This window comes from Triturus cristatus, chromosome 5_2 (assembly GCF_964204655.1).
Source record: "Triturus cristatus chromosome 5_2, aTriCri1.1, whole genome shotgun sequence".
NCBI classification, from domain to species: Eukaryota; Metazoa; Chordata; class Amphibia; order Caudata; family Salamandridae; genus Triturus; species Triturus cristatus.
Genome location: NC_140588.1, coordinates 231,176,645 through 231,201,570, shown reverse-complemented (window position 1 = coordinate 231,201,570; position 24,926 = coordinate 231,176,645). Strand labels below are relative to the sequence as shown.

General features: G+C 41.7%; 1 protein-coding gene across 1 annotated transcript in view; it reads right to left on the bottom strand.

Moving 5' to 3' along the window:
• The window catches only part of CARMIL1 (capping protein regulator and myosin 1 linker 1), a 995,540-nt gene that overhangs the window by 361,158 nt on the left and 609,456 nt on the right, over positions 1-24,926 (bottom strand). Inside the window, exon 16 of the mRNA XM_085607022.1 lies at positions 3,804-3,908. Coding sequence (XP_085463148.1) covers positions 3,804-3,908 — 105 coding nt within the window. The remainder of the gene's footprint in view (positions 1-3,803; positions 3,909-24,926) is intronic.

Genomic DNA, 24,926 nt, shown 5'->3' with positions numbered 1-24,926 from the left:
TGACCTTGCCCTCTTGTCGAACCAAAAGCCATGAACATGACGACAAATCCAGGCTGGCAGCCAAAAACCCCTGGATGAGAAAATTGTTACAACTGAATAAATCTGACTATATGAACTTTCGGTGGTCCCAAAAGATGATACATTAATCTGGGACAAACATCCGTAGAAGTAACGGATAAAATAATGGACATTACATTTTCTATTCATCGTTTAAGACAAACAATATCTGGGAACTTTTGTACATGTTGCAAGACGACATTATTTCCGCCATTCATCCATTCCGAATAAAGAAATGTTACTTTTTAGATTGTAATTTTCAGTATAAATATATGTAGACTAGAGAGGTCTAGCGCCACTTCTTCCCGAGCTGATGATGCGAGGTCCCTATGCTGACGGAGAGGACGATGACTCTACATGACAACAGAAGACTATAATTTTCTCCAGAGGACCGGTTTCTGACTTAGGATCTGACATTTAGACAGAATAGGTAAATATGAGAGAAATGAAATTGCATTTAATTGGTTTTCCTTGAAATATTAGATAAATGAACCATCTGTTTGAATTCATGTCTCGGGTGATTATTTCTGGTCATGTTATTTGATTTATTGTGTATTCTTTGAAATGTATTTTGCTAGATCTACAGCAATCAGCAGGTCGCATTGACCTCAAAGTATAGGCAGATCGGATAGAGCATATGTGAAAGCTGGTTTTTCTCCTTTACAGGGCACGGATAGTGTGATTTGTAGTGAATGTTGGTGTAATGGGCCCCACCAGCGTATGATGTGTGTATGCGTGTGTGACTGTGAAATCATTCCGTCCGTGGAAGTAGAGGGGATTTGGAAGCTCTGATCTGCACCATATGCGCTTTACAAATACACGTTATGTTATGTTCTGTGTATACATCCCCTTAATTGTTCTTACTGAATTAAGTGCGTAGTAAATTTCAACTACAACATTTTGATGTTTTATCTATGTTTCTTAACTGAAAAATATGTTTTCAGGAAAATAAACGCCTTTGCTTCCACCATCTCTACATATGGGAGTTCTGCATATATTTCCCAACCCTAGAAGCATACTACCCTTTGTGGGAATACACATACATGAGTGTTTCCATGGTAGTAATGATTTTAAACGTTTTGCAAGGCAATCCTCTCTTCAGAATCCTACAATTAATCCTGTGGAAAAAAGAGCATATTAGCATATTTTCCCCTTGGGGTAAATGGAATTTTGGAAAGGAGAAGCCACTATGCTCATACTGCAAATTCAAACAGTGAAATCCTGACCATAAATTCAACTTGCTACACACCTAATTTGAAAAACGGTTTTATGAAATGAGGGCTTAAGTGATCTGCCCAGATGTGGACAATTTCTTCAAAAAGGGAAGCTGGGATTAGAACTTCAGTCTCCTGGCTCCACATGAACCAATTTAACTGCTAGAGTCCATCTCTTTCATAAAGCCAGTAAGTATTCCGTACCTCATTCTTATTGGTGCTGGACATCTGACTGGCATCGGCTCTCAATTTCTAGAAGACCGTAAAATCCTGTTGAGAGCCACATTTTTTATATCAAAGGTGGCTACCATAAAAATGGCATTAGGCAGAGTGTAACAGGAGAGGACTGACAGCTTTGTCAGCCAGTAAACAATAATTAAAGGCAGCATATTGTCAAAGCTGTGGAATGATTCTCCTATTCCACATTCAACATCCTGCATGGTAGTTCACAGTTGTACCTTCTGAGGTTTTGAAGTTTAATTGATTGTTTCATAATCATTGATTCAATTTTTATGCACAAGTGTTAATACGGGATCTCAATCGATATTTCTTTTAGTCCTTCTAACTCAAGGCTGAAATATGTATAAATAAAAGAGTAATGGCCCATTCATTGTAATGTGTTTTAAACGCTAGAGAAGCCTTCATCGATTTAATTAGTAGCTTAAGATGCAATGTTTTACTGTCATTTTGAGGCTTTCCTTTTTTCAGTTTTGCATGCCTATTGTGATGATTTTAAATAATCTAAAATAAATAAATGAATTGAATTATAACTCACACAATGTAACCAGCAAACTCTTACCAACTAAACGTCACAGCAGTCCCATCCCAACAATGCTATTCTTTTCCACAGGTTAACGCCATTTGGCTACACTGGTAAAGCTCATGATCAAATTAAACAAAAAAACTGTGCATTCCTTTGCCCAGGGCCACACTTGGTGACCCTGGTACAAGGACACAGTAATATTGTCTCTCAACCCATACTTTGGACAGGATCCCCCCGTTGGTTACACCCCTAAACACTATGGGCCTAATTACGATGTCAGTCGGATTTGCCTCCGACCGACACCATTCGGGGAAGAAACCACCCGACCAGAGGTTGGCGGTTCTGACAACCTCATTAGGACGCGACGGCACATGGTGTGGTCGTAAACTTCAATTTTTCAATGGGAGCTTGTGTGGCGGTCAGAAACCGCCCGCAGCACAAGCTCCCATTGAAAAATGAAAGTTTGTAAACATCCCTGCACCGTGTAGCAGGCACTTCAGTGTGTCTGCCACAGGGTGAAGTAATGTTCATGTGGCCAGGAGGGAAGGAGGCCCTGCTAGAGGTCCCCAAAGTCAGTTTCTGACAGCCAATCCATGTCAGAAAGGCCGACATGGATTGGTTATCGGAAGCCAACATCATAATCCCGACAGTGGAAATGCCGTTCTTAAGTGATTATGACCGCTTTCCGACTGGACGACGGGCTCAGGGATTGTGTCGGATTCCCCCACTGGTTTAAACTCTGACCGCCATCATCATAATACGGCGGTCGAACATTAAACCTACCATGTCGGTCGGAAAGCCTCTGACCAGTGGTCGGAGGCTTTCCGGCCAACATCATAATCAAACCCTATATCTTGGATCCTGGTGTGTCCCAGTGTAACTACAGTTTTGGACTGCAGTAGCGCCACATGGGGGAGTGGGGGCTACTAGCCACCAAGATAAATAATGCCAGTGACCTCCAGTAACAGAAATCTCCTTCAAGTTTATTTTGTTAATGAAAGTAAATGTTCACAATAATTGTATGGATTGTGATCACAATGATGGTCCTTAATATCACAGCATGTTTAAATTGATTAGTTCTGGTTGACTTGATGTTAGAGTTACCCATGGTCGATCAAGCAGATGCAAAATGCAGGACGACAGCTGACCACGCAAAGAAAACATCTACCCTCCACTTCTTCCACACAGTATATGTGGGACACCTAAAGGTTCACATTAGAACAACAGCCCTGTATGATGCTAAGTAGCCTGGAGTGCTGTGCTGCGCGGTGGTGGGAACAAAAGTGATGAGTGGAATGCCTGAATTAACTTTAGCCACTGGTAATTACTCATGCCGCATTATAGTTCATTATTTTGTTTTTGTTCTCCATGCAGCTACAGAAAGAACAAACCATATGCAAATCAGCTTGGTTCCTGCTCCAACAGGAACAGCTTGAGGCCAACTTTCCACATCAGTCCAAGTACTCAGTATCGTGGCCAGAATGGTACGTATGTAGTCTCACCTACAATGCCTTTAGTTGTCCATAGAACTTCATAGATGCCACTCATCAATAGCATTTTGCGATGCATTCTCAGTTTCCAATGTTGCAACACATCTATGTTGGTCTCTGTGATCAACCAGACCTGATTGCAAATTATTTCTAAGATGCTTTGAATTTTAAGTACTTCTAACAGATGTTCTGGGTTAAAGGTTATTGGGTTCGAAAGTGCTTGAACAAATTTATCAGCAGAGTTTTTGAATGCCACAGAAGAAACATGAACACACTTACTTTAAGGGCTCCGGGGGTAGTTTAGTGCCAGACAGGTTAATGTGCATCAATGCGAGGGAGCTGCTGAAAAATTGTTTGAAAGCTGGCGGAACTTCTTTTCCTTTTCTAGAAAGCAAGATGCATAAGGGAAACAATCACAAAAAACAGTCCCGTCAAATTAAAGTCATCAACGACCATTGAATATTTGGGATTTTATTAAGTGTTTCACAATGGTTTGGTCAGTATTATGTTTCTAGAGGCAGTCTTACATACACTATACCACAAAGTACTTCATTCTCTGCTGAATTCAATTCATTCACACCATATTTAAAAGAAACTATTCAAACAGTGGGGGCGAAGAGAACAGCACCAATCCCACATAGCACAATCATAAAAATATGCTGTATCTAAAGCAGATCAAAAAAAGGTAAGTGATGTGAATGCAACATAAACTAAAGAAAGACTGTATGAAAATGATAGAGCTGGGGTATCGCAACAGAGAACTTGTTATGATGTCAGCAAGATTACTCACCATAACTGAGAACTACAATGTTTGCATGTTCTATATTATGCTTGGCTTGTCTGTGTGAGCATTGATTTTCTGGTAATAAAAAACATCACTATGATTTTAACTTGTGCTAACATTAGGCCGTGTTTACACTCTCCTCCATCTTGACCCAACGTCACAGGATATCACGTGATGAATGTTGTTGATTTGGTTTCTAAACAAAAGTTGTCTACTTTTGCTCGAATAAGCAGAAGATTTTCTCAGAGAAATGTCCTTGTTGCGCTGAATCAAGGACAGGTCCTACTGTCCCGAGTTATGTTAAAAAAAATATCAGCTCAACTGTACAGCTAAACTGCGAGAATAGGTGACTCTTAATGTACCCTTATGTTGGGAGAATCTTCAAATGAATTCAATAGTAAAACTTTTCTTCTAGGATATTCCCTATTGGTCCAAACCATGAAAATCATGTATCCCCATCGAATGTATGAACCTTTTTGTCTAAAGTCCTTTATACGGTTGTAGATTTTGCTAGTAAAAGAGACCCCCTATTCCCTCTCTTAGAAGGCAAATCTATGTCGAATTTCACTTTGAACTGTATTGAGTTCTTTGTACTTATAATTTATATGCGTTGCTGCTAAATTTGCTTATAACAACTTTTCAGTTTTTTTCCAATTAATACTTATATAAAGCATTGGAAAGAGAACTTCTATCACTCTTATGAGAATGTTTCAGCATCATTCAATGAGCCCTTCCAACTAAAAAGACGGTTCCAGTTGGGGAGCACCAAAGCCTGTATCGGGACCACACCGCTCCCGGTCCTAGATGTTGGCGCACCCTAGGAGTTGGTATTTGATGTAGATTTCTGCGCTGACATCTGTATATTACATGTAGCACCTTATGAACAATCAGCTTGATACATAAGCTATGTTCCCATTTTGAGCACTGAAGGGAGGGGTATTGATTGTTGGTTACGGTTTGTCAAATATATATATATATATATATATATATATATATAAAACAAACATTCGCCCTGAGGCAAGAATCACGCCAACACCAGGATGATTTTCATCATGTATTATCGGAAACCAGCAGCCACAGTCCAATGTATATTTTCAAAATCCTAACGCGTTTCAGAGCTTCACTCGCTCCTTCGTCAGAGGAAATGCAGACAGAAACCAAAACGCTGCTCATTCAGGACCTTAAACGCATGCGCCAATTATCCCCAAGAACTCTCAGGTGAGTATTCAAATCGGCATGCTGGTACCTGTAGTACAATTCAAAGCGCCTGTGTTCCCCAAGTGGGTTTGGTTATTCTGCTGCCGTTGAAAAGTCAATAAAACACCCCAGTGGGCCATCATACCGGGATGCTGGTATTTGAGTTCCTGCCCTGTTGTGCCCAAAAGGACTCGAACACCTGTCCAGTCCTAGGCCCCACAAAGCGTAGTGGCGTGCTCTCTGCGGCCAGGCTGCCGCATTTATCCAAAACAAACATTCGCCCTGAGGCAAGAATCACGCCAACACCAGGATGATTTTCATCATGTATTATCGGAAACCAGCAGCCACAGTCCAATGTATATTTTCAAAATCCTAACGCGTTTCAGAGCTTCACTCGCTCCTTCGTCAGAGGAAATGCAGACAGAAACCAAAACGCTGCTCATTCAGGACCTTAAACGCATGCGCCAATTATCCCCAAGAACTCTCAGGTGAGTATTCAAATCGGCATGCTGGTACCTGTAGTACAATTCAAAGCGCCTGTGTTCCCCAAGTGGGTTTGGTTATTCTGCTGCCGTTGAAAAGTCAATAAAACACCCCAGTGGGCCATCATACCGGGATGCTGGTATTTGAGTTCCTGCCCTGTTGTGCCCAAAAGGACTCGAACACCTGTCCAGTCCTAGGCCCCACAAAGCGTAGTGGCGTGCTCTCTGCGGCCAGGCTGCCGCATTTATCCAAAACAAACATTCGCCCTGAGGCAAGAATCACGCCAACACCAGGATGATTTTCATCATGTATTATCGGAAACCAGCAGCCACAGTCCAATGTATATTTTCAAAATCCTAACGCGTTTCAGAGCTTCACTCGCTCCTTCGTCAGAGGAAATGCAGACAGAAACCAAAACGCTGCTCATTCAGGACCTTAAACGCATGCGCCAATTATCCCCAAGAACTCTCAGGTGAGTATTCAAATCGGCATGCTGGTACCTGTAGTACAATTCAAAGCGCCTGTGTTCCCCAAGTGGGTTTGGTTATTCTGCTGCCGTTGAAAAGTCAATAAAACACCCCAGTGGGCCATCATACCGGGATGCTGGTATTTGAGTTCCTGCCCTGTTGTGCCCAAAAGGACTCGAACACCTGTCCAGTCCTAGGCCCCACAAAGCGTAGTGGCGTGCTCTCTGCGGCCAGGCTGCCGCATTTATCCAAAACAAACATTCGCCCTGAGGCAAGAATCACGCCAACACCAGGATGATTTTCATCATGTATTATCGGAAACCAGCAGCCACAGTCCAATGTATATTTTCAAAATCCTAACGCGTTTCAGAGCTTCACTCGCTCCTTCGTCAGAGGAAATGCAGACAGAAACCAAAACGCTGCTCATTCAGGACCTTAAACGCATGCGCCAATTATCCCCAAGAACTCTCAGGTGAGTATTCAAATCGGCATGCTGGTACCTGTAGTACAATTCAAAGCGCCTGTGTTCCCCAAGTGGGTTTGGTTATTCTGCTGCCGTTGAAAAGTCAATAAAACACCCCAGTGGGCCATCATACCGGGATGCTGGTATTTGAGTTCCTGCCCTGTTGTGCCCAAAAGGACTCGAACACCTGTCCAGTCCTAGGCCCCACAAAGCGTAGTGGCGTGCTCTCTGCGGCCAGGCTGCCGCATTTATCCAAAACAAACATTCGCCCTGAGGCAAGAATCACGCCAACACCAGGATGATTTTCATCATGTATTATCGGAAACCAGCAGCCACAGTCCAATGTATATTTTCAAAATCCTAACGCGTTTCAGAGCTTCACTCGCTCCTTCGTCAGAGGAAATGCAGACAGAAACCAATGGTATTTGGACTGTGGCTGCTGGTTTCCGATAATACATGATGAAAATCATCCTGGTGTTGGCGTGATTCTTGCCTCAGGGCGAATGTTTGTTTTGGATAAAGGCGGCAGCCTGGCCGCAGAGAGCACGCCACTACGCTTTGTGGGGCCTAGGACTGGACAGGTGTTCGAGTCCTTTTGGGCACAACAGGGCAGGAACTCAAATACCAGCATCCCGGTATGATGGCCCACTGGGGTGTTTTATTGACTTTTCAACGGCAGCAGAATAACCAAACCCACTTGGGGAACACAGGCGCTTTGAATTGTACTACAGGTACCAGCATGCCGATTTGAATACTCACCTGAGAGTTCTTGGGGATAATTGGCGCATGCGTTTAAGGTCCTGAATGAGCAGCGTTTTGGTTTCTGTCTGCATTTCCTCTGACGAAGGAGCGAGTGAAGCTCTGAAACGCGTTAGGATTTTGAAAATATACATTGGACTGTGGCTGCTGGTTTCCGATAATACATGATGAAAATCATCCTGGTGTTGGCGTGATTCTTGCCTCAGGGCGAATGTTTGTTTTATATATATATATATATATATATATATATATATATATATATATATATATATATATATATATATATATATATATATTAAAGGCCATGAAACAGGTGACTGCTGTGCGGTAGAAATACACCCCAAAAATAGAAAAGAAAAAGGTGCTAAAGTGAAAGACAGACGTCTTTGTACATTCAAAGAATCCTGCCCTGCAGTGCACACTTTTGCAGATAGTTTCGCAAACAAGTAGGGCGATGCATGGTTCCTCGCTAAGGATGCAATCCACTCTACAGCCCAGATATATTAAGATTCTCTGGAAATTCCACGTCCCAATTTCCCAATGATTATTTTGCATTTATCTATTAGGTGTAAACAGCTAGATGTCTTTCAAGTAAGCTTTGGAGCCACAAATGTGGTGCAGATTGTTTAAATCGACGAAACACATACGAATATTTTAATCAATTATTTATTACTATCAAGGTATGAAAAACTCTCAAGAATCTATGTCTGTTGTTTGCAACACACTCTTAAGCCAGTTACAGAAGACACCAAAATATCTCTCTTATGGTTGGTGTTTCCACGATGGGCAATTTTTTGAAGCAAATGTGATCACACAGTGATGCTACAAGGGCACAAGAGCCCTTATTTAGGCAAGGAAAATAGCCCCTGGTTTGGCAGTAGAGAACCGCTTTAATTGGGGAACAGTATGCCCCTCAAAGGGTATACAAGTGCAATTACAGTTTGTGCTGGCATTTAGCACCATAACTTATTTCTAAACACCTGCATCTATTTATGATAATCTACCACATTGTGGCACCATTTGTCTATTTTTAAGCAGAGTTCCTCAACATGTTCAATATACTCTAAAAACACTTAAAAGCAGCAGGTCCAGGCCATGTTTACAATGCTATGTGATTTGGGATAGTCAAAATGTAACACTTGTATTGTGTGATGTTTAAAGTTTGGCATTGCCTTCAGAGACATTGGGTAGTGCCAACCATGGTGGCCTCCTGAGAAACATTTTGGGGCCTGGCACTTACATTATTAGAAATCAGGCTCGGCGATTACAGGATTGGACCTCCTGTCTAGATTCATGGCGAGTTGAAAAAACATTTTTGTACTAGACTTTCTTACAACATTCAGATGTGCTCAGATTACAGCCATGAAATATTTGAGACTATTCATAACCTTGTTGCCTACATCAACAAGGAGCAATTTATGTTGCACAGATAAGCACAATCTTCTTAAAGGGCCAGCTCCACATTTATGTATTGGACCTTTAAGCAATAAGTTGAGGGTGTCAGATCAGATACATAGATGTTTTGTATGTATTAATCCTTTGCTGGTTATGGAAATGTTATTCAAATTGGGTCCTTTTGAACATTGCCAGTGAATATTCTACCTCTGCCTGAATATCCAGGCAGGATGAAAGCATGCAGATGGACCAGGTAAGAATGGGTTCAAGGCGGAGGGTGTTGGGACCAGACATCAAGACAATGGCGGCTCCTCTGCTAAGGCGGAAGAGCATCGCCCCACTGCTCTCGGAGCAGTGTAAAAGGAAAAATATTATGATAATAATAGAAGTTATTATAATTGTATTTTTAGTATCTAGCAGCAAGGTTAGGGCGGGGCGGGGCTGGGCTCCCATGACGCCAGAGGGAGGAGGAGTGGTTGCTGCACCTTAAGTGCGCATAATGGTTTGGCCGGCTGTCTTGGGCCAGCCAAACAATCATGCACACTTTGCATGTTCTCCACCGGGCTGTAATGCACAGTCTGGGTTTAGAACATACATGGGCTGTCAGTCCCAGCCTAAGCGCTGAACCACAGCGCTCAGACCAGTCATGATGCTGCTGTCATGGTGACAGCAGAGTCGTGATTGGCTTAGGGGAGCTTAGGTGCTGCCGGGAGCCAGCAGAACAGCAAGGATGAAGAAGAGGCTGCAGCTGGTGACCGCAGCAAGCAGGTAAGTCTTTTTTTTCCTAACTTCCCGCCACCAACCCCTGCCACCATTACCTACAGGCCACCACTGCATCAAGATAGGATAGAAAGAATGAATGAGGTACTACCCGTTTATTGTAATGTCAGCTCAGCCCGGTTGCAGACAGAAGGCATCTGCATGTTGTGTTCATGCTGGGCAGACAAGGTGCCTGAGTCACCCAGTCACACAGTGGAGACACTGTGCCTCATTCAGAGTTTGGTGGATGTGGGGCATCTACCAGAAACTGGCGGGTATCTCAGGAGTCCTATTGCATTTGTATCGATGTCTTGTGCTCTAAATGGGGTGGCCAGACAGCCAAAGCTTTATGGAAGATGCCCCTCATCCGTCAAACTCTAAAGCAGGACCTCAATGCCCTGTAAGGGTTGTAGTCAGTCAGATGAAGAGTGGGTTTGTTTCTTAAAGGTGCAGGGACCTTGGAATGAACACACACACACACTGTGAAGAGAGCTGTGAGTGAGGGGCACAGAGGACATTCTTATTTCGGTCAACTTGTTCTAACCATATAGGAAAGTGGGGCATAAACGTGAATGTCGTTTGATGGAGTTTCTTCCACTATTTTTGCAATTGCTTGTAAAAACATTAGCAATCATTAACATTTGCACAGACATTTTACATTTTATTCCTGCACACATAGGAAAACACTTCTGCATATTTTCACACGTGTTTCCAAAGAGCTGAACTTGCTCTAGTAAGATGTGTGTGGGAGTATAGCCTCTTCTGCTTATTCATTAATCATGCATTAGATTTATGCCCTTAGCTCCGGCATACGTGCCGGGAACAGAATACCATGGCCCATTGCTTCAATAGCATTAGTCTTGGGGAATTTGTCTGCTCATGCAGCAACCGTGCTATGGGAAACATTACATTGTGAACAAAAAAAGGTACAATGGCAGGCAGTCAGGCAGGGCCTCTGGAACCAGGCGATTTTGTTGCTGTGGGTTTTTTAGCATCTTTATGAATTTGCTATATGTGCCACATAATCCAACATCTGCTGCATCATTTGCAAATTTTTCAACAAAAGAAAATGGTCGCTACAATGGACCAAAAGTTACCGAAAGGCCGTGATACGTTTTTAAGTTTAAAGAAAAGTTTATTGGGTAGAAGTATAAATTACAACAGTAATACAATACAATATATAATAATGATGCAGAAATAGAAAATATGCCATGTATAATAAAGAAGGAGAAATAAGAAGGAGAAAAGTGAAAAAGTAAAAAGAAGGAAAGATGGAAAAAAGGGGGGGAGGAGGAAGGAAAGTAAAGAAGAGTTAAACATCATAGTAATACAATTGTAAATATTGTTCCAAAAAATATAACATATATATCATAATGAACTCACTACTACAGACTTAAGTAAATAGCAAGAACAAGCACAAAATATGACAATATTTAATTAACTATAATCTAAGGAGGTTTGGAGACTTCCTCTATAGCAGGAGAATGAGAAGGTAGTGATTGAGCGGATACATCTAGGAAATTAGTGACAGGTAAGCACAATAAATCACGCTTAATGGCCAATGTAATCGGGTGAACATAGGCTCTATCTAATCGATGGTTATGACAAACACCATACCACCAGGCCTGAAAAGAAACGTTTGAGGCATTTTTCCATGATTTAGTAATTTGTTGAAAAGCAACAGCTATAAGTAAATCAATAATGAGAGTGTTGAGGGATGTGGAAGAAGACCAAACTTCTGCAACACTACCTAGAAAAATATGAGAAAAAGAAAAAGGGATACGAGTGTGAAATATTTTGTTAATTTGGTGCCAAACCTGAATCCAAAATTGATGAATAACTGGACATGTAAATAACATATGTTTAAGATCCACAACAGGGGCTGGACAGGACCAACAGGTAGAGGGAAAAAGATGATTAATCTGATGTAATTGGGCAGGAGTGAATAAAAGTCTATTGTATATGAAAAATAATGTTTGTGTGGTATTTGCTGCCCTAGAGGATTTCCTCAACTTAGTCCAAACTTTATCCCATATTAAGGTGGAAAAGGAAGTGTCCAAATCAGATTCCCAGCTAGATTCAACTGCAGATTTAATCCGAGGGTGACCAATGAGTCTCAATTCATTATAAATTTGAGAAGCTGAAGTGTTCACTGTTAAGGATGAAATTGGAACCGGAGAAGGAGCAATCTGTGAGGAAGAAGTCAGGAGTATATCATAAGAACTCTGAGCAGCTAGGGTCAATAATATAGATTTAGGATAATAAGAAGAGGGAAGAGAATACCGCGATTGCAATATAGAGAAGGGCAGGCAGGCATCACCTAGAAAGAGCTGATGGGTCCATTTAAGACCAAAATTGAACCAATCCTTCCAAAAAAGAGTCCGATTTTTAATCCTAATGTGATTATTATACCAAATCGGCGATTGCAAGAAACGGTTCCGATCATCTAAACCATCTAGCATAAGAGGATGAAAAACTTTACGAGTATGCTTAAGGATGGGAAGAGAAAATTTTGGGGGGGTAATAGAGAAGGATACAAATTCCTCAAATGAAAAAGGATAGATAAAGTGAGATTCTATCTCTACCCACAAAGGTAAAGACAACAGATCAGTCGCATTTTGAGATAATAATGAAGAAGAATTCTTAAGAAAGAAGGAAGTATGATAAGATGCGAAATCAGGGAAAAAGACATCCTAGATTTTTTGTTCTGCCACAAAACTTTTGATAAGATAGTATATATTTTTTTGTAGCAGTATCAGGAAGGCCAGACGGAATCTTCACGGAGGCAGAATGAAGCTGAATTCCCAATGCCCACCTCCCGGAGCTAGCTGCGTTGACTCAACTGCTCCAGGCAGGGGGAAAGGGGAAGTGGACAGAAAAGAGACACTCGTGCAAAACTGGCTCCCTCTTCGTCTTTCAGTAATTGCCCAGGAAGACCTAATGCACAGAAGGGAACAAAATTCCATTCAACATTCTAACTGGTATTATTAGACAATGTGCTTTCCCCTGGACCTTTACCCTACCAGTTCCTCTGCAGGAGCTATGCCTCTCTTTATTTTCCCAGTTCGATGATCACTGGTTTTGTTCTACAGGAAGACCTAATACACACATAAAAGAACTGGTTAGGTCTTATTCATTTCTTCAATTCTTATACTCTTCTTGCCCTTGTGCCCTCTTACCAATTCTCCCAGCCTTCCTTGCCACTCTGGTTGACAAACTGACTGGAACTGAAGTTTTAGTCTAAGCTGCTTCCTAGGTGAAGAATGCAGTTCACTGTGTCCTTCTTGCGTTACTTGGATTACGCGCAAATAGGAACAGGGTAGGGTAGACAGAGGAAGGTAAGAGTAGGTAAGTCGCAAGGAGGGTTAGGGTAGAGGCAAACAGATGAAGAACGGTTTTCATCGACTGAAGTTCAGGTGTGCTCAAGTCTCTCTGCTATCTGCTTACTTGTGTGGTAGTTCTGGTGCTCTCAAATCTCTCCGGTAACGGCTTACTTGTGTGGAGTTTCTTCAAATACTGCAGCCGGTCTCCTTCACTCCACGGTAAGCCTACCGGAGTAAGGAGACCCTGGAATTACCTCAAATATATTCAGAGACGGCGGTGTCAAGTTACTCTCCCACTCTGGGTTCAATCTCTACTTGACCAAGGATTATATTGGCTCAGACTAATTCAGAATTACTCTCTCACTAATGTCTCTAGCTACGCCTAGAGACCTGCTATGACCAAAATGCATTAAATTACTGAGGGAAACTTCGAGTCGAGGAGCGAGAACTAAAGCTACCTCACTCGACTGTGACTAAATTGAAGTGCGCGGCAAAACGCGCTCCGTGAGCAAAAGAAGTCTCCTCTCTCGCGAGACTTCGTAACTTCATTAGTTAGTAAGGAAAATTGAGCGGCCATCTTAGAACGGAGTCCATAGCCTTTAGACACTAGTCCAGTAATTGCAGAGGGAAGGTTTCACCAACACCCGATGCTGTCCCACTGTCTTAAGCCTTGTGATAATGACATTCAGATCCTTCCTGACAAGCAGGCTTTGGGAATGTTAACCGGGAGATTAGACAAGAAAAATAAAATTACAGGGACCAACATCATTTTTATAGAGTCTAACCTACCCCACCAAGATAAAAATAAGGGGTGCCATCGCACAGTGGAAGTGGTTAACGTTGACTGAAGATTCTTAAGATTGAGAGCTACAGTGTCTTTAATAGAAGGAGTAAACCATAAACCTAAGTACTTAATCTTAGTAGGACTCCAGTGAAAAGAAGATGAAACAAAATCAGCATGAAAACAATATTTATTTAACGGAAGAATTTCGCATTTGTCTACATTGAGTTTGTATCCTGAGACTGCGGAAAACGAAGAGACTTCTGAGAGAAAAGCAGGTAAAGAGGACTGTGGATTAGAAAGAAATAAAAGAATATCATCGGCATATGCCGAGATTTTTTGATATTTATCTCCATAAGGGAAACCAGTAATATTTTTGTTCATCCGGATTTTAGATAAGAAGGGTTCTAAAGCCAAAATAAAAAAAAGGGGAGAAAGAGGACAACCTTGCCTAACACCTCGAAGAAGTGGGAAAGAAGAAGAAACAAGTCCATTAGCTAAAATAAATGATCTTGGAAAAGAGTAAAGTAGTGAAATATAGGAAAGAAATGTAGGACCAAAACCAAACCAAGTAAGAGTCGAAAAGATAAACTGCCAGTTATCCCTATCAAAAGCTTTCTCAGCATCCAAAGCCACGGCTGCTAACGAAGCTGTATGGGAGTTAGATCTACTAAGAACATTGAAAAAGAGGCGATTATTATCAGAGAGATGGCGACCTTTAATGAAGCCACATTGTTCTTTACCAATGAAATGAGGTAGAACATTGTCCAGACGGAGCGCAAGAATCTTCGCAAAAATTTTATAATCCAAATTGATTAAAGAAATAGGCCTATAATTCTTACATAACGAATGCTCTTTACCTTCTTTAGGAAGAAGGCAAATCAGGGCCTCTTGAAATGAACCTTCAGAAATCCGGGAAGAAATGAAAAACAGGAATAACCTAAGTAATTTGGGGATGAGTAAGTTGGAAAAGTGAATGTAAAATTCTATCGTAAAGCCATCCGGACCTGGAGCTTTCCCTTTTTTAAGTGACTGAATAGCGGTGAGAATATCTTTAGTATCTATATCAGACTCTAGAGAGGAGAAATCTACATCTAAAGAAGAAGGAGGAGGAGGAATAGAGGCTAAATATTGATCAATATCAGATGAGAGGGGTGTAGATTCTGGGGTGTATAATGATTTGTAAAAATTGGAGAATTCCAAAAGGATGTCTTCATCTTTATGAAGGACAATATTCGCTGAAGATGTGATAGATTCAATTTTATTATGTTCTTTTTTCACTTTGAGATAATTACCAAGGAGATTACCAGATTTGTTTTGTGCACTATAGTATTTAGCGCTAGATTTAAGTAGATATAAATTTGCAGAATCGGTAGAGACCTTATTAAATGAAAGTTTGGCGCTAATGAGTTCTTTTAAGGTGGATTGGTTTTTTGACAAGTAATAAATGTGTTCCAGATTTTTAATTCGAAGATTAAGTGTCTGAGAGGAGAGAGAAGCCGCACGTCGCTTTTGGGCAACAAAGAATATGATAAAATCTCTAGAGGCAGCTTTAAAGGAATCCCAAACAAGTTGAGGAGATAGTTGAGGGGATTCATTTTCTTCAAAAAATAAGGAGGCAAACTCGAGAAAGGCTGGCGTGAATTTAGGATCCAATAAAAGAGAGTTATTAAATCTCCAGCGTCTAGTGCCTTTAATGGGAGGAAGTAAGTCCAAACTCAAGGAAACCGGGGCATGATCAGAGATTAGTATAGAGCCTATGTCTGAATGAGAAATGTGCTGAAGTAAGGCCTTGGAAATAAAGAGGTAGTCTATTCGGGATTGCGAAGAGTGAGCAGGTGAATAATATGTATACTCTTGTACTGTGGGATGACAGATTCTCCAAGAATCTACAAGAGCTCTTTGAGAAATAGTGGAAGTGAATTGAGAGTGTATAAAAGAAGGGATAAATTTGGAGTTGGAGTGTCTGTCAATAAAGGGGTCTACAACCATATTACAATCCGCCCCAAAAATAAAATATTCATCAGTACATTGCATTAAAAGTGAAAGAATTTGGGGCCAAAATAATTTATCCTGTGCAGTGGGAGCATAAACATTAAAAATAGTGAGAGGAATTTTGTTAACCAGTAAGGAAATGACCACCCATCTACCATCAGAGTCATTATCCTGTCTTATAAGCTGAACATCTAAGCGTTTATGACAGAGAATAGCAACGCCATTACGTTTTCCAGAGCCCGGTGATGCAAAAACATGGCCTACCCAGTTCCGTCGTAATTTAGTTATTTCACTATCCTGTACATGAATTTCCTGGAAAAGAGCAATATCCCCCTTTAAATTTGCAATATGTGACAAAACTCGTTGACGTTTGATAGGAGAACCCAAACCTTTAACATTCCAAGAGATAACATTTAACGACATTTAAATCTTTATATAAAACTCATTCAAAACATTTAAAAAAAGCAGTTATCATGCATGCAAGCCACAATAAAATGAAGAATGTATAAAAATAAACACTCATTAATGTAAAGAGATAGCAGTGAGAAATACAAAAGATCATGAAACAGCAGAAAAAGTAGGGATACAGAAAAAGATGGTTTAAATGAGAAATATAGGAGACAAGCTGAAAGTATAAATGAAACAGGGGGAAAAGAAGGAAAGAGAGAAGATAACAGAAAACTAAAAGCCGTGATACGTTTTGCTGCGCAGTAAAAGGCCCTTTGAAAACGTTGACTTACTGCTGACCTTAGGGATAAACCTGGTATTAATGAGGTGAAAAAGTTACCCATGCAGTGTTAACATGTGTAAAAATGGCAAAAAGGTGAAGTAATACTACCACAAAATGTGCTGTTTTATGCCGCGTAATTTTCATTTTCTTGTCACAGAGTCAACCTTGCCGCACAATCTAGTCTTGCATCTTTCCCGTGGCCCTGCTGTAGGGTGCAACCACAAAGCCCATGCACACCTGGTTGTAGAGACCCGTCTATGTGCATGCTCAACATCTGAAGCAAGGAACCAGTGCAATGGCAAAATGTGCCCACTGCTTAGTTTGTTAAAACAAAAAGTTCAGGGGCAATATGTTTTTATAATTCTTTGTTGGAATGCCGGGCTAGGCGAATATCAATGCGACTTAGCTTTCATTCCTCTGCATGCCTTTTTACACCAACATGCATTTCCTGTCTCTTTATCTGAATTTTACAGTTTTTTTATCCCAGCTCTCTCCCTGTGTCACTGTTTTCCTATCTTTCGCCTCCTCCTTTTTCCATTTTCTGCCTTTCTATCTCTTGCGATGAGTGAAACTCTAAAAATATAAGAAAAACTTAAAAATAAGGTTAAAAAATAATATACCAGCACAAATTAATAACTCGCCGATTAGTTTAGTCCCAGGAGCAACAGGGGGGCATACCTTGGTATAGCTTGAGTCATTGGCAGAGACATGAGGTGCTGCTGTAGGGGATCCATATACTCTCGAACATTTTGGTATTGTTCAACAGGTTAGATGTCATTTTCTCCCGGGCCATCTTGTGCCACAGGTTTCAATTCCCTGGTGGTGCAGTTTGCTTCTTTCAATATGCCGTAATCATCCTCTTGGCCACCCCTAGGAGGTGTTCCAGTATTGCCTTGCCTCAGCCCCCTTTATCACATCTGCCACCTCCCTACACCCACTGTCCACTTGCAATAGCAAACAGGGCAGGGTCCCTTGCAACTGTGACCCCCACTGCGGAGTCGCTATATGGCTCAGGATTTCTTTCCCAAAAAATCAGGATCCATCATATGTGAAGAAATGCGCCTTTGTCTGTTCCACAGCGCAGGCAACTGTCCGATGCGGCCGCATTCAAAGACCTGAGTCTGCTGGCCGTGTAATACCACCCCATGAGTAGTTTGAATTCCCCCTCTCTGTGTTGCAGGCTTTTAAAATTCTTCTGCACAGCTTGCACAGCAAGGCCTACATTTTGTCTCTATATGTTTGTATGTGGTTTGGTTCAGACGCCATCTAATAGGCCTAGTGCGAGCTTTCCATCTTGCCTATCTAAATTTTGTAAAAATGTTCCTATAAGCCCTTTGGTAGTGTCATAGGTGCCCAGTAATTTTTTGAATTGGGTGAGATTTCTAGTTCCCTGCAGCATAATTTCTGGTTGCAGAACCTATTGGCGCATTTGCATATATTGTAGTCTTTCTGCTTCGGATAGTTGAAATTCTTGTTTGCTATCAGTGAATGACTTTATGTTCCCCTTGTTAAACATGTCTCTGATCAAGAGGCACCCTCCTTTTCTTCAATTTTGAAACCTCTCTTTATCTCGACCTAGAATGAAGCTAGGGCTTGCGTGAATGGTGTGTATGGTGCCACTGAGGTGGAAAGGCCCTGCAACACGGATATGGCGTCCCATATTTCCAGTGCCGTTTTAGTTACTTCAGAGAGATATCGCATTCTGGGTTCTGAGTGTTTTAAGTATCCATGGGAGGTCCCATATCTCTATGCCCAGTCCATATCCAACCAATGCTTTTCGGATTTGTACATGGACCACTCTAACAATAGACGGAGGTGGGCACCATGCTAGAACCAGACCTCCCTTTTCCAGCGAAGCAATCAAACATTTTTTGGCAAGTCTCACTTTTTCACCTCCCCAGACATATTTAATGATGCATGTCTGCAGGGTTTGCAGCTCCTTTTTTCCAGATAGCCATAGGAAGAAACATATATAACAATCTCAAGAGTATATTCATTTTCCCCACATTGATAGTCCCCAACCATGAGTTATAGAGTCCCTTCCATCTGGTCAGATCGTCTATAATTTGTGCCTTTATTATAGGCCACTTGGCTTTAGTCCAGGTGTCACTGAGCTGGTGATTTGGATGCCCAGGTATGTTATTGCCCGTGCACGCTGCATCACCCATTTCGCCATTTCATTGGGCAGCTTTCTCTCAGGCGTTTTAGTAGGGAGAGACAAATTAAGTATTTCGGATTTGTCAGTGTTTATCTTTTACACCGAAATCCTTTTAAAATCTCACAGACATCTTTGGGCCGCCACAAGGGAGGTCTCTGGTTCTGTTATGGTCAGTAGGATATCGTCTACGAACAAGGTAATGTTATGCTCTTCTCCACCAGAAGTCACTTCCTTTATCTCTGGGTGTGTTCTAATTTGGATCGTTAGCGGCTCTTTCGAAAGGACAAAGAGGAAAATGGAAAGGGGACATCGCACTGGAGTGAGAATTAATGGGACGTCCTACCAATGACTAGGATGCAAGCCTCTGGTTGCACACAGTTTCCCAAAATCCAGCGCTTCAATCTGGGCCCCAGGTTTATTCTGTCAAGAATGACTCGGAGGTAGGCCCAGCTCACCCCGTCAAATGCTTTCTCAGCATCCAGGGACACAATAATGACCGGTATCTGGTGCTGACTACATTTATCTACTATATGTGCGACTTTCCTCACATTATTTGCGCCTTGTCTATCTCTGACAAATCCCAACTGATTCGGTTCCACTAGTACTGGTCGTCTTTTGCTTAACAGCTCTGCTAGGATTTTGGTGAAGATCTTTACATCAGTGTTTAGTAGTGCTATGGGTCTGTACGATTTACATTCTGTTTTTGGTTTACTCGGTTTAGGAATCACGATCACTGCCACTTCTCTCATTTTGGGAGTCACTATTCCTGTTTCCTGGATCGTGTTGTAGAGGGCTGTTAGGGGTTTCATAAGCAGGGCTGAGAATTCTTTATAGAAGGCGCCTGTCAGGACCCGGCACCTTGTGAGGTTTAAGGGCCTTTGTTGCATTTAATACTTCTTGGGAAGAGTGTTGCATTTAATACTTGTTGGGAAGCAATAGGATCCTCCAGGAAGTCTTTCCACCTTGGGGTACTTGTGGCAACATGAGTGTATCTAAATATGAGGTCATCTCTTCTGGGTTTTTCCCTACTACCGAGCAGAGTGCCTTAAAGAAGTTTAGGAAGACCTCTTGTGTCCCTTGCTCATCACTTACTTCTTGTCCCCCCAGTGTATGCAGTGAGGGAATGTATTCCTTCATCCGTTGTACCCGGAGTTTACTGGCTAGCAATGTATCAGTTTTGTTTCCCTTTTCATAAAAAATCTGCTTCAGTCTTAGTAGTGTTATCTCTGCCTTTTCAGTTCTTAGGACCCTATGTTGCCCTTGCTATTTATTACATTTCCTCTTTGTTTTCCTCGTAGGACAGTTTTTATGTTCGCCATCAACTTTTCACAGGGAAACTTCACTTTCACCATACAAAGTTTTCATTGTTTTGTGCGCTGTCGCCATTATGCTCTCTTTCACCGGAAAGCTTGTGAGTTAGACCACATGTCTCACAGTTTCTCCTTCGTCTCTGATGTTTTATGACCCACCCGCTGCGCTCCTTCTTTGCCAACAGGTTGGTCCGCATCTGCCTGGAAAACCGCTCAAAATAGTTCTCTGGCACATTCTGTCATATTGTCTCCTTCTGCTCCTTCTTTTAAATTACAAATGTGGATATTGTTGCTCCTTGATCTGTTTTCCAAGTCTTCACATTTGTTTGCCAGCCAGGACATTTGAGATTCAAGGTGGCATATACTAGAGGGAACTAGTTGGTACGCTTCAGTCGCTGATGCAATAAACTCCTTCGCTCTGGCAAAGCATTGGCAAAGCATTTGCAAGTCGTTTTTTATCTCCTAAATGCCTTTTCTAATTTCAGCACGCACACCTTGAAGGCACTTCATCAAGTATAAGTAAATCGATTAACCTATATAAAATAGACGTGTTATGGCTCAGTATAGTTCTATCAATATTACTTAAAAAGTGGAATGTGGCTATTTCCATTTCTTAAAGAGCAAATATGAGGTAAATTGTATTCAAGATAGGTGCCTTAGGATTTCCCCTGTTTTTATCTGTACCAGTGCAAATTGTAATATGAACCATTGTAGAGAATTGTGGCTGCTTTGCACACTTCAGGGGTACAAATTGTCTCTGAAATGGCAGTGGATGCAGCCTCTTTTGTAATACTGATCACTGGTACAGATATTTTGTCCCTACACAAATCTAACAGGGTGATGCCCTATTCACATGGTTATGTGTTCCCCCACAAAGGTTGGGATGTCAGACACTTGTGCCTCCTTACCATGTCTAGACGCTCTCTTCTGAATGTTTTACTAACATCAGGGAGACTTCCGGGTGGTTTCAACCTCGCTCGTGAAAGCCCCTATTGAAAACAAAACATAGGTGAATCTGGAGGGCCTGCCTACCTGTCAGCCTTTATGCCAGCTTCCTTATTTGGATATGCTACTAGAAAGGGCAATTTTTGCACAACTTTCTGATCATGGAGGGTATAATAACCTTCTACCTACGCTGGAGCATGTTTTGGTCCTGGTTGCAGCAGTGAGATGGCCGTGGTGGTTGCACTTGATGAACTGCACTGTTGTGTTGATGTTGACGTTTCAGCTGTTTTCATTTACCTGCAGTGTGTGTTTATTATTAATCTTGTTCATTTATAAAGCGCAACGTTCACCTAGCAAGCCTCTTGATGCTATCAGAGTTCATATGAGTAGATCAAAAAGGACTGGAAACATCTGTTCTTAGTTTATTTGGGATAGAGCCAGGTTTTTAGGCTCTTCCTAAAACTAAGTAGGTCGGTGTTTGGTCTGAGGGAGCTGGGTAGCTTATTCCAGGCTTGAGCTGCCTTAATTTGAAAGTCTCCTCCTCCAACCCTGGTTTTCCTAAACCTAGGCACTTGCACCAGGTTAGCCAAAGATGATCTCCGCCTCCTTGCTGGTTTATAGTAGGTAAATTTATCCTGTATGATTCTAAGCCCTGATCCATTTAGGCCCTTATGGGCTATGCACTTTGCTTTGTAAATGCCTCTCTCTTTCATTGGCAGCCAGTGAAGTTCTTTCAAAGTTTAATTTGCGGAATCAGCCCATGATTTATTGAGGGCTAATTTGGCCGCAGCTACTTGTATTCTACGTAATCTTTTTAGCAGATAGTCTGGAATTCCCAGAAGGGCATTGCAGTAGTCAATCCTGCTTAGAATTCTGCACTGCATCGCCAGCTTTCTAGCTGGCTGTGGGAGCATGGGGGACGATTTTCCTCAGGTTTCTCATCAACCAATGACAGGTGGTCACTGTTTTATTAATTAACCTGAGACTCCATAGAGAGTTTCGGATCTATCTGCACTCGTAGATTTTGCACTGACTTAGATGTACTTAGATCCACGGCATTTGTCCATGGCCAAAAATGATCTGGGAGTTGGCCGGGAACGTTGTTGGGGGAGCAGCACAGGAGCTCTGTATTGCCTAAATTTTACTGTGTTGTTACTGAGCCAGTTAGTCATTTCTGTACGGCAAACATGGAGGTTATTCAGCTGGGTCGGGTCATCGTTATCCAAAAATATGAATAACTGGGTGTCATGTGCATAGTTTATGAAAGACAGCCCAAAGGATTTAATTAGGGATAGTAGGGAGCGTAGATGCACATTGAATAGAATAGGGCTTAGGGCTGATCCTTGTGGCACTTCATACATCAGCTCTTTGAACTCTGATCTGAATGGGGGGAGAGAGTCAGCCTGCCATCTCTCTTATAAGTTGGATTCGATCCATTTTAGGAAGGTGCCTTCCACCCCAAATTCTTTTACTCTGTTGAGTAGGATTCGGTTGTTGACGGTGTTGAATGCAGCTGACATATCTAACAAAATCAGGACTGCTGACTTTCCCTGCTGATACTGTAAACTGTGAGATATTGCTATATTGCTTCAAAGATCTCTGCAACGATGATACAGCCTTGCAAGGTTCTGGATGTTTCTTGCCTAGCAGAATGCAACAAACGTATTTCTTCTTTGACCTCTTCTGTCAGACACCTTACCTCTGGAGACGCTCAGGGATTTCGTTTATTTCCACTCTTTTTAATCTCTATAGGATCTCTTTGCCTAACCCATGCAATCATTCAGCTTTCACCTTTTTACGTGAGAAATATTAAAAATCTCAGGCGATGTTACCAGCTGCGCATCAAATTTGCTCAACTGCCTTTCAAAAATCAAAGCCTGGATCATAGATGAGTTGTAACCAGCTCTAGTTGAACAGTAAGACCAAGGGTCTATGTCCTGTAAGGCCTTCCACTTTTTGGTAATTGCCTTTCAGGCGCTCTTTCATCTACAGAAAAACTGGCCCATGTTAACTGTGTGAAAAACTAAATTTGACTCTGTTCTCTCCATGCTCAGTCAAATTAAAGCTGTAGTCCGCTTAGGTTTTTTCCGGCTTCACGCCTTAAAACACTTGCTCCATTTCTTCAATTCATCACAGGGTGCAAATTGTGAATACTTTTATTTCTGCATGCCTGGATTATTGTAATGCTGTTTATCTGGATCGCCTCAATATACTCTGCATTAACTTCAACTGCTTCAAAACTGGGCGGCTAGGCTAGTGATGGGATTTTTACATCTCCTGTGCCCTGGCCTCACTGTACTAGCTGCTTGTCAGCAGGGGCATAGCTTAGACAGTGAGATTCAGAGGGGTGTAAACCTCAAACTTCCCAACTAAAACAAGCATTTGCAATGCAATAGGTCTCGCATTACGAAAGTTTGAGCTATTGGTATTATAAATGCCAAATTTTGTATTTATGTGTTGGTTTTGAAAATAGCTAAATTAATAGCTTTGTCATTTACAATTCCAATAGTTGTAACTTTCGCAAATGCGACACCTATAGCATTTGTAAGGCAATATGTGTTGTATTTACGTGACTTAGATGTATTGATATTACAAATAACAATGGCTTTTAATTTTTTTAAATAATTAATACTTACATAAAAGTTATTGCAATTTTTAATGGCAATAGCTTAAACTTTTGTAAATAACTTTTGTGAGGATTATGTTTAGTGTATTTTATTGTGACGAAAATCCAAGAACAGAAGTGAAATATTAACATCTTTTTGTGACATTTGTAATAAAGCTTGAAACATTGAGAGAACATATTTGAACCAGTTGTTGTTGAATGGTTGCACAGATTGATGCTGTGGTGGCGCTGAGTGATGTTGTGGTGGTAACGAGTGATGCTGTGGCCTTCAGTGATGCTGTGGTAGCGCATAGTGATGTTGTTGTGCCCCTGAGTTATGCTGTGGTGGTGCTGAGTGATGCTGTAGTGATGCGATAGAGAGTGCGACAGATAGAGGGAGGGCGATAGATAGATAGAGGGAGGGCGATAGATAGATAGAGGGAGGGTGATAGATAGATAGAGGGAGGGTGATAGATAGATAGAGGGAGGGTGATAGATAGATAGAGGGAGGGTGATAGATAGATAGAGGGAGGGTGATAGATAGAGGGAGGGGGGGCAATAGAGGGAGGGTGATAGAGGGAGGGGGCAATAGAGTGAGGGCGATAGATAGATAGAGGGAGGGCGATAGATAGATAGAGGGAGGGCGATAGATAGATAGAGTGAGGGAGGGCGGTAGATAGATAGAGTGAGGGAGGGCGGTAGATAGATAGAGTGAGGGAGGGCGGTAGATAGATAGAGTGAGGGAGGGCGGTAGATAGATAGAGTGAGGGAGGGCGGTAGATAGATAGAGTGAGGGAGGGCGATAGATAGAGGGCGATAGATAGATAGAGTGAGGGCGATAGATAGATAGAGTGAGGGCGATAGATAGATAGAGTGAGGGCGATAGATAGATAGAGTGAGGGCGATAGATAGATAGAGTGAGGGCGATAGATAGATAGAGTGAGGGCAATAGATAGATAGAGTGAGGGCAATAGATAGATAGAGTGAGGGCGATAGATAGATAGAGTGAGGGCGATAGATAGATAGAGTGAGGGCGATAGATAGATAGAGTGAGGGCGATAGATAGATAGATAGATAGATAGATAGATAGATAGATAGATAGATAGATAGATAGATAGATAGATAGATAGATAGATAGATGGAGTGAGTCCGATAGCTAGATAGATCGATAGAGTGATAGATAGATAGACAGTGAGGGCGATAGATACATAGATAGAGTGAGAGCAATAGATAGATAGATAGAGTGAG